The 17456-nt window shown below is 46.6% G+C and overlaps 1 protein-coding gene across 8 annotated transcripts in view; it reads right to left on the bottom strand.

Annotated features, from left to right (window-relative positions):
- Positions 1–17456, bottom strand: part of TDRD12 (tudor domain containing 12) — a 3486095-nt gene that overhangs the window by 3162143 nt on the left and 306496 nt on the right. For all 8 annotated transcript variants that reach the window (XM_085639447.1, XM_085639446.1, XM_085639448.1 and 5 more), the window contains exon 4: positions 13040–13176. In XM_085639447.1, the coding sequence (XP_085495573.1) occupies positions 13040–13176 (137 nt within the window). The remainder of the gene's footprint in view (positions 1–13039; positions 13177–17456) is intronic.

Genomic DNA, 17456 nt, shown 5'->3' with positions numbered 1-17456 from the left:
GGTACAAGGATAGCTTCCTTGAAGGAGGTGGGGCAAGTGCCACTGCTGAGGGAGCTATTAAGTAGGTGTAAAATGAGGAGGAGCCTAGCACGCAACCAAGATGGCCGCGTAGGTGCGAGGCTCCCGAGGACCTCCGTGACCTCCTACATAAATCCTGAAAATATCCTGTCCTAGATGAGGGGACTGTGTTGGTGAGCCCGAGCTGAGGTGTCACCCGTTTTCCGCTTCCAAATTGGACCTCGGACACCGGCGGGAGCACCGATTGAGGTTTGCGGCCTTCTCCACGCCGGCCCCCCGGATTGGAGTTGCGGGGCGATCCGGAGACAAAGTGATCAACAGCGGCGGGCAGGGCTGGGTGACTCGCGTACCCCGCACTTTCACTTTCGCTTTGCACCCTCCTTGCTGTGTAGGCGAGGTTGGGTTGCGGGGCGGTGTGCGGTGGTGTGGCCTCGTTGGGGTGCCCTGCTGGCCCGCCGGCTGTGATCCGTCCTGCGGACCTGTGGTTGCCCCCCCCCTGGAGCCCGTGAACTGGTTTGTCGGCCTTTTCCGAGGTGATTGGCACGATTTGGGGACTGAAACCATGTCCACAAAGCAAGATGGCGACCGGGCAAAGGTGAAATCGACCCGCCGTGGCGCAGCCCATCAGTCCAACAGCATGGACCGCTACACCCTCCAGAAGGGATCTCCCGAGGTGCCGCGTAGGTCCCCTGAGGACCCGACTGATGCTCCTGCGCTGCCCGCGGATCTGACCCTGCGAGATGTCATGGGCGCTATCGCCGAGATGAAGGCCTCGGTGGACCAGCGCTTTGACACACTGGCGCAAAAGATTGACTCGGTCCACGTGGATGTTGGCCTGGTGAGGGCTGATTTATCCAAGACCAATGACCGGGTCGATTCTTTGGCCCACACCACCTCGGGCCTTACAGCGGACGTGGCGGCCCTCCAAAAGGAGGTGCGCCGGCTTGGCCAGGCGAGCGCCCTGATGGATCGTCGACTGGAGGATTCCGAGGGTCGGGCCCGGAGGAACAATGTCCGCATTGTCGGGGTGCCGGAGGGACGTGAGGAGGCGGCGGCGGACCTGTTTGTGGAGGACCTGATTCTCACCCATCTCCAGCCCCGGGGGCTGAGTAAATTCTTTGCGGTGGAACGTGCCCACAGGGTTCCCGGAGGAAGACCTAAGGCCGGAGCCCCTCCGAGGCCTCTCATTGCCCGGATTTTCAACTTTCGGGACAGAGACGCTATCCTTCAGACTTCTAGGCAACAAGGACCGGTCAGACTTGACAATATGGACGTAAACTTCTATCCTGATTTCACCCCAGCGGTCCAGAAGCAGAGACTGAGCTTTCTCGGAGTCAAACGTCGTCTACGGGACTTGAACCTCAAGTATGCAATGCTTTTTCCAGCTAAGTTGGGGGTGGAGGTGGATGGCCGCACGCACTTTTTTGATCGTCCCGAGGCGGCCGGGGACTGGTTGGACCCCTTGCCCGGGGATCGGGGCCAGGGGGGTGGGGGGGGCGCGGTTGGAGGGGAGGGCTCGCCGGATCAGGACTGAGGGATTACTAGTAGGCCTCGCTCTGGACAACATTGTCGTCATTTTTGACTGTTCGTTAAGTCTCCCTCCTGTGGAGGTGGTACGGGGTCTCCTGGGGGCTCTCCCTCCTCCTCTGGGGGACTAGTTAGTTTAATCATTCATGGGGCGACAGGCACACTGCACTTTGGGGGGGCTGTTTGGGCTCATGCAGGGGTGCAGGGAGGGGGGAGTTCTGTTGGGATGGGTGGGTTGGGGTGGGGTATTGTTAGTTTTTACCGCAAGGCAAACCCTTTATTGTATTGGTGTTTTTAAGGTGCTCTCGGGGGGACGAATGATGGCTTCTGTATGTGATGGGGGGTAGGGACCTGACTTTATTGTCCTGGAACGTTAACGGACTGGGGGATAGGATTAAGCGAGGTGTGGTCCTGCAGTATTTGAAACGACTTTCGCCAGATGTGGTCTTTCTGCAGGAGACACACCTTATTGGTAATTCCTTTGGTGCCATGAATCGGCGTGGCTATCGCTTGGTGGCCCACTCGGGCTTCACGTCGGGCTCACGGGGGGTGGGCATCATGGTGAAGAACTCGCTCCCGTTGGAAATAGACGAGGTGCGCCATGATGAGAGGGGACGCTACACTGTCTTAGTGGGGAGAATGGAGGGTAAAGTAGTTGTCTTTGTATCAGTGTACGTCCCACCGGGGTTACAGTCTACGACTTTTGCAGACTTAGGGCGCCTCCTCCTTGACCTTCCGGGGGGGCTTCTGGTGGTCGGGGGGGACTTCAATGCGGTGGTTTCTGGGACCGTGGATCGTCACCCCCCTAGGGACCTCCCCCGGGCGCAGGCGTGGCTGTCCGGCTTCTTAGATACACTGGGATTGGTGGACTGCTGGCGCTTAAAACATCCCACGCAGCTGCAGTACACTTTCCACTCGGGTGCCCATGGTAGCCTCTCACGGCTTGATTATGTCCTTGTCCCTGCGGCCTATGTTGGGAGGGTAGGAGAGGTGTGCCATTTGGCGCGGGGTATTTCAGATCACTCCCCGCTCCTGTTGCACGTTGATGTCTTCCCGAGGGGGGAGGGCAGGGTTGCTCCAATCAATGCCTGGTACCTGCGCGACCCCACTATTCGCGCTGATTTGATTAAATCCTTGCAGCGGTATTTCGATGAGAATGTGGGGTCCGTCCCTTCGGCTATCTCCCTGTGGGAAGCCTTCAAAACAGTTCTTAGAGGGGAGGCCCTCTCCTTTATTTCCCATGCCCGGAGGCGCGAGCAGGAGGAGGTGACCCGGGTGGAGGCCGAAATCGCTGAATTGGAGGGTGGTCTAGAGGGTGGGGTGACGGACGCTGCACTACATGTCCTACAACTTAAGCAGGCGGCCTACAGGGCCCTCGTCACGGAGGCGGCCAGGGGCCTCTATAGAGAGCAACAGGGGCGACTGTATGATGTGGGTGACAAGGCTGGTAAACTGCTTGCATGGTTGGATAAAAAGGAGAGAGCGAGTCGTGTGGTCCCGCTGATTGAGAGGATGGATGGTGTGCGTGTCACCGAGCCAGAAGACATTGTCTCTTGTTTCGCGGATTATTTCCGCGAGGTGTATTCCCCGGTTTCTCCCTGCTCGGAGGAGGATTCCCATGCCCTGCTTGGGGATATCGCGCTGCCTTCCCTTTCGGTGGAAGACAGGGTGTCGTTAGATGCCGCTCCTACCTCCGACGAAATTGCCCTCGCCATACGTTCGGTCGCATCCGGCAAGGCCATGGGCCCGAACGGCATCCCTATCGAGTTGTATAAGCTGCGACCGGATGTACTGGCACCCCACCTCCGTGCGATGTTCCTGGCGGCCCACTCGCTGGGCTCCCTCCCGCCGGACCAATGTCTGGCTACAATCGTGGTGATCCACAAGGAAGGGAGACCTCGAGACCGGGTTACATCCTACCGGCCTATCTCGCTCTTGAATGCGGAGCCCAAAATCCTTGCCAAGGTGCTAGCCAACCGGCTGGTCGGCGTGGTGGGCGATTTGGTCCACCAAGACCAGTCCGGCTTTATTCCCCATCGCAACACGGCCCTTAATCTGCGGCGCTTGCACGGTGTGCTCGCGCGTGTCCCGTTTGTGCGGGAGCCGGCCATATTGGCGTCCTTAGACGCCACCATGGCGTTTGACACGCTCGAGTGGCCATACATCTGGGCGATGCTGGCGAAGTTTGGATTTGGCCCGGGGTTCATCAGCTGGGTCAAATTGTTGTATTCGGGCCCATTGGCGCAGGTGGTGGTGAATGGAAGAGTATCGGTCCCATTCGAGCTGGGACGGGGCACGCGACAGGGCTGTCCCTTGTCGCCGCTCCTGTTCGCGCTGGCCTTGGTACCCCTGGCGGAGTGGCTGCGGTGGCACCCTTCCATCCGTGGTCTCCGTTGGACCCCCGAGTAGGAGGACCGCGTGTCCCTATACGCTGACGATATCCTTTTGTACCTAGCCTCCCCGCGTAAATCACTGATTGTCCTGGTTGATGTTTTGCGCTCATTCGGCCGCAACTCAGGCCTTGTCATCAACTGGGCTAAATCATGTGTGTATGTGCTTTCCGGGGAGGCTCCCGTCCTCCCGCGGGGCTGTCCGATCCAGATTGCCTCACAGGGGTTTCGGTACCTGGGGGTTTACATTACTCTGGACCCGGAGGCCCGCTACGAGCGGAATTTGCTTCCCCCCCCTCCAGCGCTTGAAGGAGGACGTCGCGCGCTGGCGGCGCCTGCCGCTTTCGCCGCTCGGCCGGGCGGCATTGTTTAAGATGATGTCGTTGCCACGCTTCCTGTACGCTCTCCAGAATACTATGGATTTAGTCCCGGCGCGCTACTTCCGTGAGGTGGAGAGTCTACAGCGCCGCCTGTTCTGGGACGGGAGGCCGCGTATTGCCCTGGCGAAGTTGACGCTCCCATGGTACGACGGGGGGATTGCCCTCCGGGATATTAAACGGTATTACTGGGCCTCCCAGCTAGCTGCAATTAATCATGGCCTTTACGGGCCCGCCTTAAACCCGGCATTTGAAATGGACAAGATGCTCCTGCCTGGTGGCGACTATAATCGAGCGCTCTACTCTGGCGCGCCCGGACCCCGCCTGACGGGACCTACGCGTGTCATGGTACGAGTATGGCACGCGGCTAACGCAGCTATGGGGTGGAAGGACCGTTTGACCCGGGCATCACCGTTGTACGCGTCTGAGAGATTGGGCTCCCTGTGGACCTCGAAGGGCTTCGAGAAGTGGGACACGATCAGCATCAGTAAAGTGGGGGACCTCTGGACGAGGGGGGGGATTTAAAACATTCGAGACGCTGCAGACGGAGTTTCAGCTGCAGGGCAGTGAATACTTTCGGTACTTGCAGGTCCGTCACGCGCTGGGCTCAGTCTTCCCAGACGTCGCCTCCATCCCGGAGTCTTCCTCCCTGGAGGATAGAGTGCTGGATGGCCACGTTCCGGACAGCACGATCTCCCTTATTTACAAAAAATTGATTAATGATCGCTCGGGCTTGCTGACTGGCCTCCGCGAGGCTTGGGTTGCCGACGGGCTGGAGTTGGACGACGAAGACTGGATTTCCGCGGTGGCCTCTCCGAAGGAGGTGGCCATACCGGCTCGCCTTCGCTTCGTCCAGCTTAAGATACTCCATCGGGTTTACATGACGGGGCCAAGGCTTCTGCGTATGGGCTATGCTGAGGATGGGTTGTGTAAGCGTGGGTGTGGTGCTTTGGCGACTTTTTTGCATATTTTGTGGGAATGCCCGAAGGTGGAGCGATTCTGGCGTGGTGTGCATGAGGTCCTGCGAGTGGTTACGCGTGTCGCGCTGCTGCCTGAAGCGAGGAGATGCCTGCTGAATGTGTGGGAACCAACTGACTACTCGGTTCCGCAGACGCGATGGGTGACTCTGGGATATATGATAGCTAAGCGTGACATTGCTCAACTGTGGGGATCCCAGAGGCCCCCGGCGGTGTCGGCCTGGAAAGAACACATGGATTGGTGAATGTTCCGAGAAAAGGTGGTGTATGTGGCGAGGGGTAAGCCTGGGGCATGGGTGAAAGTATGGGGCCCCTGGAACGCCTACCGCGGGGGTATCTGCGCGCCACCACTGCTGCCTGCGGCCTCACCAGCCCCGTCCCCTTAGTTGACTCCTTTCCATAGCCCGAGCACGGAGTTCCCCCAGTCCTCGATCTGTTCCCCTTCCCCTTTTTAGACTCCTGTGGATGGCTGGGGTCCCCCATTCGGGGAGCACGTGCTGTTACTTTCGATTGCGGGTTGCCTTGCGGGTGTGGTTTTGGTGTTGTTTGTATAAAATGAAACCGTATTGTGGGGTCAGAGTGATGTGGCCCACGACGCGGATACCCCCTGATTTTGCTTCTTTGCAACGCCAAGTGTTTTTGTACGTATGTCATATGCTCCTGTCATTCTAGCGGCCGGCCGGAAGGTTGTAGGCCCATACTTGTATATTCTTGAGACTGCAATAAACGGTTTAAAAAAAAAAAAAAAAAAAAAGTAGGTGTAAAATACTGTCAGGTAGATTGAGACATATGTTCCGCAGAACGGACGGCGGGCAGCAATCATTTGGGGAGCCAGATTTTACACGAGTGGCTAGTTCCGCCAAAGAAGAGGAGTCTAGGACCGGAAAGGAAGTGAAGGACAGGGGATTATTGAGGGAGTTATCCAGTAGTGGCAGTTGGTGGAGTGAGGGAATGGATTTTTTGATAGAAGAAATTTTTTCTAGAAAGTACGAGTTCAAGGTGTCGCAGGCCTCCTGCGTGGGAGTCTGGGCTGGTAGGGTCCTATCATCTGTGGTTAACTCGTTCATAACTCTGAACACCTCCTTAGATTTATTAGCTGCCTGGGATATCCTACTGGCGAAGTGTTCGGATTTAGCTGAGCGAATAGCTATTTTAAGTTCTTTGCGAGCGGTCAGAAAAGATTGTTTGGCTAGGTCAGAATAATCGTGTCTCCAGATGCGTTCCAGCTGGCGTGTTTTGAGTTTCCGGGCTATAAGGTCATCGGAGAACCACCTGTGAGAGTTCCTATGTTTGGTACAGGGAAATTTGACCAAAGGGGCAAACAAGTCGCTGGCCGACTCAAGCCAGGTGGCCACTTTTTGTTCCAGCCCGTCCAGGTCGGTGGGGTCGGAAATCACCGGGGAGGAGTCAGCCAGGGCAGTTAGAAATCCCTGGGAGTCATATGAACTCCATTTACGGGCATGGCCACCGGCCATCAAGGGAGCGGGGGTCTGAGCAGCAACCGTGATGGTAGTGTCTACCAAGTGATGGTCGGACCAGGCACACGGACGCATGTCTGGTGGGGACAGCTCCAGGTTGCAGGTCCAGATCTGGTCCAAGACGTGTCCCTTGATATGAGTAGGTTGGGAGACGTGTTGGACAAGGTTCAAGCTTTTAAGCATCTCAAAAAGCTCAGTGGCATGAGAGCCGGCGTGGCTATCGCCGAACCAGTAATTCAGGTCGCCGAAAATGGCGAGATGGGAATGCGATATAAGGGAGGATAGTTGTTCACTAAGAATTGCGGAAAAAGATGGCATGGGATATGGGGGCCGGTATAGTAAGAGAAGAGTGAGGGGCTAAGCATCCGTCTGCAAGTTAATAACTAGGTTCTCCACCTGAGGTAGAGGAAGGGAGTATGAAGATATGGATTTAAGGCGTTTAGAAATAATGGCCGCCAGCCCACCACCAGGCCGATCGCCAGGGCGGTCTGCGCAGAGGATGTAGTAATCGGGGGGGAGGGCTGCCAGGATGTCCGGCATGGACTCTGGTGTGAGCCAAGTTTCTGGGAGTAAAAGCATATCGGGGTTCCAGCTAGTTAACAGGATAAAAATATCCTCAGAGTGCTTCACCAGTGAGCGGGTGTTAAGGTAAGATACCTTGAGAAATGTGGTGCTCGCTGGTGCCAATGCTTGGGGTATGTAGCCTTTGAGGAGGGGTTGGTTGGGGCGCATGAGGCCCGCCGAAGTAATGCGATGTAAAGCCATAGGAGGTGGTAAAGTTGCAGTGTGCTGAAAGTCCCTGAGTACTTGGGAGGAATATGTAATAGGCAAAGCGGGATGGCATGCCCTCAGGCCCGTCCTGGCGCGGACGGGCGCAGACGGGCTTGCCTTTGGCGCGCCGCCGGCGCGGCCGTGGGAGGCACATGGTTTATGTAAGTGAAGAACAGGAAGGGGCGTGGCCCGTGATGAAGGGGGCGTGGCCTGACCAGGCTTCCCCAGAATGACGTGGCAGTGAATGGCGGCCCGCGACAGCGTTCAGATCGGCTGTGCGGGGGAGGGAAAGTAGCGAGAGTGTTGCCAAAGGTAACATTTTTAAAAAGTACACACAAAATACAGCGTAAAATACAAATTTCTATGTGCACGTTCGTTGCTCCCGGCTTTCCGCCTCAGGAGTTCGGTCTATCTGCCAGCGCCTGTGAATTGGCGCGTTATAAGGCGGGGGGGGGGCGTGGCCCGTGATGAAGGGGGCGTGGCCTGACCAGGCTTCCCCAGAATGACGTGGCAGTGAATGGCGGCCCGCGACAGCGTTCAGATCGGCTGTGCGGGGGAGGGAAAGTAGCGAGAGTGTTGCCAAAGGTAAAATTTTAAAAAAATACACACAAAATACAGCATAAAATACAAATTTCTATGTGCACGTTCGTTGCTCCCGGCTTTCCGCCTCAGGAGTTCGGTCTACTCCTTGACCCTAATTTTAATTCATCTATTGTTTTTCGCTCAAGAATTTTTTCAAATTAATTTGACAAATTATGTCTCCCTTCACACAGTGTGAGATGCGTTTAAGGCCACGGCCCGGGATTTCATCATTAGATTTGTATCCAATTAGCGAAAAGTCTCTCGTATATCACGTAACACACTTCTTGTTAAGATTAAAAAACTTGAACACTCCTTCCATACTTCCAAATCGAAAGATTGCCTTAAAGATCTCATCACTGCAAAAATCGCCTTTAATGAATCCACTACTAAACAGGCCTCCCTTTACTTACTAAAATCCTCAGCGAAGTATTATGGTGGACAAAACAAATCGGGCAAACTTCTATCCAATTATTTAAAGAATAAACAGAAACTTCATATTGACTCCATTGTGGACAAGAATCAGGTGCCAAAACGCAAAGACGCTGAAATACTCCAAGAGTTCGTACATTTCTATCAATCCCTCTACACACCAGAAGAGACCCTCGGATGCAGACATTTCCAAATATTTTTCCACCATTCAGAAACTTATCACCTCACATGTGGATTTGGCTTCCTTGGAAGATGACCTTACGCAAACAATTGTTAAATGCATTAAAAGCTCTTAAAGATAAAGCCCAAGGCCCAGACAGTTTTACAGTGGAATTTTACTCACAGTTTGCTCTCCCTTCTTTCCTCCATCACGGACAGCAACTCCACTGGTTCTTTTTCCGAAGCCTTGATCTGTCTCATTCCGAAGGCAGATCAGGATTTACTATAGACCCATATCTTTGGTTAATGTGGATTATAATATTCTCAAAGGCGCTTGCCCTAAGATTAGAACCACATCTTCCCATGCTGCTTGGAAAGGAACAATCAGGTTTCGTCAAAGGGCGCAATATCACGGACAACACCCGCTTATTCCTTGACATTTATCTAAGTCATCACATTACTCGGACTCTTTGGCAGCAATCACGCTAGACGTGGAAAAAGCTTTTGATAGGGTATTCTGGCCTTTCATTTTCCACGCTCTCAAATGGTTTGGTTTCGGACCGAAAATCATTTCTTTAATTGCCCTACTATACTCTGATCCTAAGGCTGCCATTTCTACCAATGGCCTTATTTCCCTGTATTTTAATCTTAAACGTGGAGTAGGTCAAGGCTGCCCCCTGTCCCCTTTTCTTTTCAATTTGGCCTTAGAACCTTTCCTATCAAGAATTCGCCAGAACCATTTAATTACAGATTTCGTTTCAGACTCTCCAAAAATTAAATTAGTGGCATATGCTGACGACATTTTAGTGTTTCTCTCCCAACCACAATCTTCACTTACAGCTTTCATGGAAGAGGTGGAGGCCTATGGACGGGTATCTGGTTATAAACTGAATAGAGGGAAATGTGAGATATTACCCTTAACTAAATACACCTTTAAGGATGATTTTAAAGTCTCGAACTTCACTTGGAATCCTAAACATATAAAATATCTTGGCATCAGGTTCTCTCCCTCTATAAAGACAATTATTTCCTTGAACATAGACAAATGTTCTGCTAAACTTAAAACATTGATCGCAGACTGGTATCTCCATCTCTCTTGGTGGGGCCGTCTTGACACAAAAATGATGCTAACTCCAATAGTTTTGTACATCTTCCCCAACATCCCACTACCTATTCCATCTAAATTCTTTCGGAAGGTCAACTCTATTCTGATCTCCTTTTTATGGAATGCAAAAAAAAATAATCAAGAATGGCGTTACAGAAATTAGTAAGACCAAAGTCTGAGGGTGGTGTCAATTTCCCCCATTTCTCCAATTATCACAAGGCCTTTCAGTTACGCCAACTAACAAATTGGATTACCAATCAGACTGAGGATAATCCTCTCTGGGTAGATCTTGAGACCTCATTTTTAGTTCCCTTCTCATTTCAGGAATATCTCTCGTTCACCCGCAAAAGCTCTCTACTCCCATAATTAAGCAATCCTGTAAATTACTATCTATTGCACCCCATTTAGTTGTACATAATTTAGATACTTTTCTCAATTCTACAATCTGGCACAACAAACAAATCCTTCTGAACAAGAAACCTATATACTGGAAGAGCTGGAGAAACAAGGGTCTGCTCTGGGTTCATCAATTTTTTGATCAGGGCTCCCCTTTTCAATTTACGCAATTATAGTCCTTATATCATCTACCTTTAAACCTAAATTTTTGATTTTGCGGAATGTAATACTTGATACTTATGCTAAACTCAAATCTTCATCTTTTCCACCCTCCCAACCCCCCCCCCTCTTCCCTTGGCATAAGCTTCTCCACATAACCCCCAAAGCATCCACCAATTATTCCCGCTTAATGCACCCCCTGAGCTCCGAGATAAAACTAAAGTAGAACTTTTGTGGGAATCTGATTTGGGAGTGAATTGGCCTATTTCTTTTTGGAACAGAATTTGGACGAAAATCAGGACAGCATCTTGTGCAGCCAGCACAACACAAACACTTTTCTTTATTTATAATAGATCATTTTTTACACCTGCATACCTAAATAAAATTCACAACACAAATCTTAATACTTACTGGACATGCTCCCAGGTTAACGCGGATCTTCATCATATGTTATTCCTCTGTCCACATGTTTTTATATTTTGGAAACAGGTCTGGCATCAAATTAACACTATTTCACCCCACAATCCCCCTCTCCTTCACAAATGTTTTCCTAGGCAGTCTAACACCGGACTGGGAGGGAGGCCAATCCCAATTGCTACTTATTGACTTAATAGCCGTAGCTTTTCAGCAGATATCTAAGAACTGGAAAGATTCCTCTAAACTGTCTTATTTAGCATGGTGGTATGCGGTGTGTCACAACCATCGCCTTGATACAGCATTTGTCCATCCTATCTCTCTTGCTACAAAATGATTACACCTCTGGGGCCCTTTCACACAATATCTAGACGATACTGGGAAGAGAACTTCTTTACCCGATCTCTCACAACAAGAACTCTCCAAGCCTCCTTGACTTCCTATTGCTCATTTTACAGTTATGCTTAATTTGTCATTTCCTATAATGTCTTTTAAGATTATGTATTATTCACAAGTATTGGTATCTATATTTCATGTGAACCTGTGACTATATGAAATCAGGGGAAAGTGACGTCTCTCACTTCCAAGTAGCAGGTGCGCACAATTATCCTTAGACCCGTTAAGGTCTAGTCATATTTAATCTGTTTTATAAAGAAATCCATTTAATCCATTGCATTTCGGGTCAATGAAAAAGACCCTTCTTCAGGGGTCTGTAACAGAAAAATAAAGGAAATATAATGAGCAATTCAGTCGTCTAATCATACTCTTTCAGTATTTGACTCTATCTAATATACAAAAATTGTCAATGTATCTCGTTTATAATAAGGTTTTCATTATTCTGTCAGTTGGCGAAGTCTAAAAATCTTTACAACTCTATACCTTGAAAATCCAGTGCCTGTATTACCCCTGTCAATGTTTAAATAAAACACCTGAAAAGATAATCCTAATGAAATAAAGTTCGTGCTAACTACAATTCATTAACATTCAAATTGCAAAAAATATATCTGAAAAATGAAGACTAAAAGCTAACATATCTAAAAGATGAAGGCTGAAAGCTAGCGTAACTATTCTTTGCAAGTCTGCCGGTTACTTACTTCCATGTGCAACACGAAGTTCCCAACTCTCCTTCAATGCGAGTTCAGTTTACAAAACAGCCCTAGTGTGTGATATTTATACATGACTTAATTGGTTGAAAGCATGATGACACATCGTGCCTACAGCCAATCATATGAATTGCTCATTATATTTCCTTTATTTTTCTGTTACAGACCCCTGAAGAAGGGTCTTTTTCATTGACCCGAAATGCATTGGGTAGTGTGAACATGTGAATATGTAAAAAGATTTAGTTGCTTTACTAAAGAAATGAGTAAACGTGACAATTTGAAGAATAAGAATAATAAATGAAATGAACATAAACACAATGGATTAAATGGATTTCTTTATAAAACAGATTAAATATGACTAGACCTTAACGGGTCTAAGGATAATTGTGCGCACCTGCTACTTGGAAGTGAGAGACGTCACTTTCCCCTGATTTCATGTTTCATAAATAGTGTTCCTAGACAAAACACTAAAAGAGGGAGCAGCACACCATAAATAAGACGAAATTACCAGAAAACGTTAATAAGAGTGCCGGATGGATAAATAAACGAACCTGTGACTATACTCATATCCTCTTCTATAATTCCTGTTATTTTCATGAGTATATTATATCATTACTGCTTTTTATTGTACCTTCTTGCATTTGTGCATTAACAAATAATTGCTTATACGAAGTATTGGGGTTTTTTTGTATGACCATATTAATATTTCTAAATAAACCTTCTTGAACTTAAAAAAAATAAATGTGAAAGCACTTAAGGAATTAAATAGTACAGCTACAGGACAACAATCAATTGTATCAGGAGTATCTAAAGGGTCTGAACTTTTTCTTCCCGATTGTATTATGCTAGGTTCTTTCCTACGGTGCATGTTTATCTCAACTCTATCCATCTGTTTGCAATACAATGTTATATAGAGTTTGCAAAAATTAAGGTGCCAAGTCTCTTTGGCAATATTATCTTGATCTTACTTTTTCTTGTACTACTATTTTTACCTCACTATTCAGTGTATTACTCATTGCTTGGAATTTTACTCGGTTGTATCTCCATTATATACCAAAATATTTTGTCTCATGAAGGCAGGAAAATCATTACACCTACTATGTGTTATTTGTTTGGTTTACAGGAACAGCTTGGCAGAAATATAAGCCACTTACCTTTTGGTTTTCACTGGAATATATTTTGCATAATCCACAAGAAAACACTCGGCTATAAAGTCATCTCCACTTGACATGAATGATTCTATAATGGCCCTGCACCAGCATTTAAGTTCCTCAGAAAAAACAGCACAGACCTAAAAGAGAATTAGTTAATTGCTGACGGCATAAACTCAATAGAACAAACAGATATATACATATATATTTTATAGAAGAGTAGAAAAGATTACTACATATTATAAAGTATAAAAGTATTTAAAAAAAAACATGATTATTCAAGTACTCATATACCATGCTCTTCTTCCTGGATTCAAAGCTGGCCGGCTTTAAAACAACTGTGATACAAAAAAAAAAAAGCTTTAGGTCTGCGTTTTAGTTTTTGAATGCTCTTGAGTTTGCCATTTCCCTTGAACCCAACATCTTTGGCTACAAATGTTTCATCTATTTTCACTCAAAGGACAAACAGTATGACTGCTTAAACACAGGATGATAAACAATGTTGAAAGGTGGCAAGGACTGAGTTTTCAAATCTGCATAAACAATTTTTTGTAACAATATTCTGCTGTCTCATAACCTAATAAAGCAGACAGACTTAAAATGATAAACATAGGTGGCAGAGTACTCTAATAATGCTTCCAGTTGTCCTCAAGTGTATGTAACATGCTTTGCTTTAACTTTATGTTGAAGTAGGTGCCATACAGGATTAAAGAAACCAAGGAAGTCTCCTTTCTGCACCAATAGAATGTACTTTACCAAGGCGACCTCAGATGATGGATTTTCTTATTAAAAAAAGGTTTACAAATATAAGGTTTCAAGTTGGTCTCCAGCCTGGGTAGTCTGTTTTACTAGTAGTGTAGAGATTATTCTGTGATGCTTAAGCAGACCATTATCTTCATGTGCTAAAAATCCATGGTCTTAGCTAAAGCCTTCAAAAAGTCAGTGGAAGCACCACGGTATACCGTCTTGGACTTGATATATTGTCACAAGAGAATTCTACCCAATAAAACAAGCATTTGCAATGCAAAAGGTCTCGCAGTTACAGGAGTTTAAGCTATTGGCATTGTAAATGACAATGCCATTTATTTATGTTTTAAAAACGAAAAAATAAATAAAAAGGCATTGTGATTTGCAATGTCAATAGCTCAAACTCGCGCAAATGCGAAACCTAATGCATTGCAAATGCTTGTTAGAAGGTGTGATGGCCTCTACATGTTCTTCGTGTGTTTATCTCAGTAATTATATTTATTGCATTAGTTGATTTGAGACATTATCTTATGTCCTACATACCCGTATAGAGAATGTTATGCCAATGGCAGGCCTCACAGTCCAAACATATAGCACTCAAGCAATCAGAAAAGGCTTCAAAGCCCCTGGCAAACCTAACAAGTTCACAAATCTTAGAGGCTACATCATACTTGTTTTTAGTGTTACTTTGCATAGTGCCACTTAAACGTTCACAAAATAATGTTTTGCCCGTTTCTTTCTAGTTTCTTCTTTATAATGCAAAAGGACCCCCATTCCACTAACGCAGAAATGAAGTGTCACCCTCGCTGCCAGCAACATCTAAGCCATCTATTTCAGCTATGAGCTATGTTTTTTGTTGCCAACACGAGGTTATAAAGATTAATTAAATGCAAAACTGATTTGAATACAGAACGGGAAGTTCATACGAGAAACACTGCCGAGATTTTATCTCAAAGTAATAATAGGTTTAATGGATTATATATTGACCAACACTACCATCTGCTGTCTATTTCCTAAAGTTACCACGTGAAAACAATTTAAGATAGAGAACTTTTTTACCCAAGAAAATGACAAATAATGCATGCTTTTCTTTACAACAGACCCGCTTCATTGAAAATCTGCACTCATCATTAAAGCGACGATTCATTACTTTCAAGATAAAGGAGTGACAAATCTAAACTATGAGATTTTGCAAGGCGTTCAATGGTAGGCAACTTATATCCGTGATGTTTGTATTTGGACACCAGCCATTTCATAACAAGCGCGGCCCGTCATGGGATGGGCAGAAGATGTGCACGCGGGGACTGCGTTTACTGGTGGCAAAAAAAAAAAGTCCCCAGTGTATCACGCCGCCAGTAAAGCATCCAATTCGCAAGTGCACATCTTTTGTCTCGTTGGTCTCCCCGCGTGCACGCTGGAAGTGCATCGATTCCAAAAGGCCTCTACATGGCAGAGCAGCGCATGTGCTGCTTTCGCCAGGCAGAGACCTAAAAAACAGACCATTCACATCACACCCGGCTTTGATATGGGGAAAATTGTTACTGGTGTCCCTTAATACCTGCATATCTACAAAAAAGAAGCACAGAACAAAACCAACTCAAAGCTAAATAAAAAATATTTGAATACATGTATTACAAATCTGTTGATTAAATGTTTGCGTTATGACAATGGATCTGAACCTCAAAATAATTATACATTGTTACAGCAAACTAAAACTGGTCATACGAATGCTGAAAAAAATCAATGCGCAATAGTCCTACGCAGGGTAATATATGTTTTCAGATATCGTTAAAATGCACTATTATGAACATGTAGCTTGAACCATGGCCAAAACACAAACAGCACAAAAGTTCTTGTGATGGTTCAATTATACAGGTTTTTATAACTCTGTTTACAATATATACATATGGAAGAATGCCATGGCATCCACCACAGTGCTCACAAATGCCACCAGACCATTATGAAAGAAAAACAAACATTTTGTGATCTTACATTTCAGTAATGTCTACTATAGTTATAGAAGCCTCAAACTGATCCTTGTCAAATCTTATTAGGAAAACGGTATGATGAAAACAGAATTCACATGTAGTTGCACCTTAAATCACATGGAAATGTAGCAATTCAACGTGCCGTCAACTGAAAGCATCCAACGACCAAACTTATCTTTGCCAAGAAAGTAAAACTAAAATGAATAGAGATATATTTATTCTTACTTCCCTCTTTGTGCTTCAAAGCTTTACAGCTTCACTACATTCTTTAGACAGCAGTGCCACAGTAAAATGCGCAAGGACACTGGTGTTCCTTTTCAAGTTTGATTAAACGGCTCTTGTGGATTTCAAGGCAAACTATTACATACAACACAAAGACACTAGGGGTTTGATTAAAAAGACTACTTGGCTCACCATAGTCTTGAAAGAGAAGGGGAGAAAAGAAAGAAAAATAGTTGTGTCCTGGCTCATGAACAGACTTCCGCTTAGTTACAAGCTAATAACATTTTTGCTGTTTTCACTGCTTGTTGACCAGAGCAGGTACCCGTAAAGTTATGTTGTACACTCACATGCTATATGAATATTCCTCCTTGCCAAGCTACTGTAACAAGCATGGTTGGTCTTGAAAATAAGGAGGAGCTCTTCGTATGTTGTGATACCACCCTATGTGAAATAGGTTGGGTGCGTGGTGCCTAATCAGTGCAAAAAATAAACAAGGAATAAAGTGATCAGTAAAACCTCTAAGAAAATTCACTCCTTCAAGAATCGCAATAGTCTGGTTTAATGTCTTAATTCGAAATGTCCCTGGCGAGGGGCTCAGGGTGCACACTACCAATATGGCCCTTAACAGTCCGTAGCTCGTTGGAATAGATTCCACTTTTATTGCTTGTTTATTATTTTTGCAATGATTAGCACTACAACACTAGATAGAGTGGTTGAGCAAAGGTCCTGAGGAATGACCCCACATCTTAGACAAGAGTAAATTGAAGGAATAAACATACTGATCAAAGACCATCGTCTTGCGTTTTTTAAACCTAACCCAAGGAGACCACAATTAAGATCAACCTCTGTTGTGGCATTACCTTTAATTCACTTTCGTTCACTTCATTAAACTATTTTTTTACACTCTGCACCACACACCTAGCCTAGTGACTCACATAGGGTTGTATCAAAACATCTGAAAAGCTCCTCCGAATTCTTTTAGGAGTTGTATCCCAGACCACTACTTTTTGTAGAGGGGTGATGAGGAATCCTATGATGAAGCATTCCACCATTGGAAGGTTGAGGTTTTTCTTACCAAAAAGGGAATATTCCTTTACATCTTAGGTTCCATACCATTTCTTTAGTCTCCTGTTCAGACTTGGGTATTACAGTGTGGTTCCAAGTTTGTTTTGGAAGAAAATACCCGCTGGCCTTAAATTCTCCCTTTGTCCTTTTTGTGCATTTTGGTCTTGTATATAGCCTCTCTGGAGGGCTTTTTTACACTACCATACAGTGATACCTCCCTGGTACCACCTCTAGAGCACATCTTGATTAATACTAAAACTGAAGAAAAAACAAATAATTCCTCACAAAGAACTGAAGTGTGCGATTACATAACCAGCACACATGATGAACAACCAGAGTCACCTACATAGAGAAGCAACATTGTTTGTTAGAAGAGTTTATTTTATAGAGTCACAGCC

This window comes from Triturus cristatus, chromosome 12 (genome assembly GCF_964204655.1).
Source record: "Triturus cristatus chromosome 12, aTriCri1.1, whole genome shotgun sequence".
Classification (NCBI taxonomy): Eukaryota; Metazoa; Chordata; class Amphibia; order Caudata; family Salamandridae; genus Triturus; species Triturus cristatus.
This window is presented reverse-complemented; position numbering and strand designations above follow the sequence as displayed.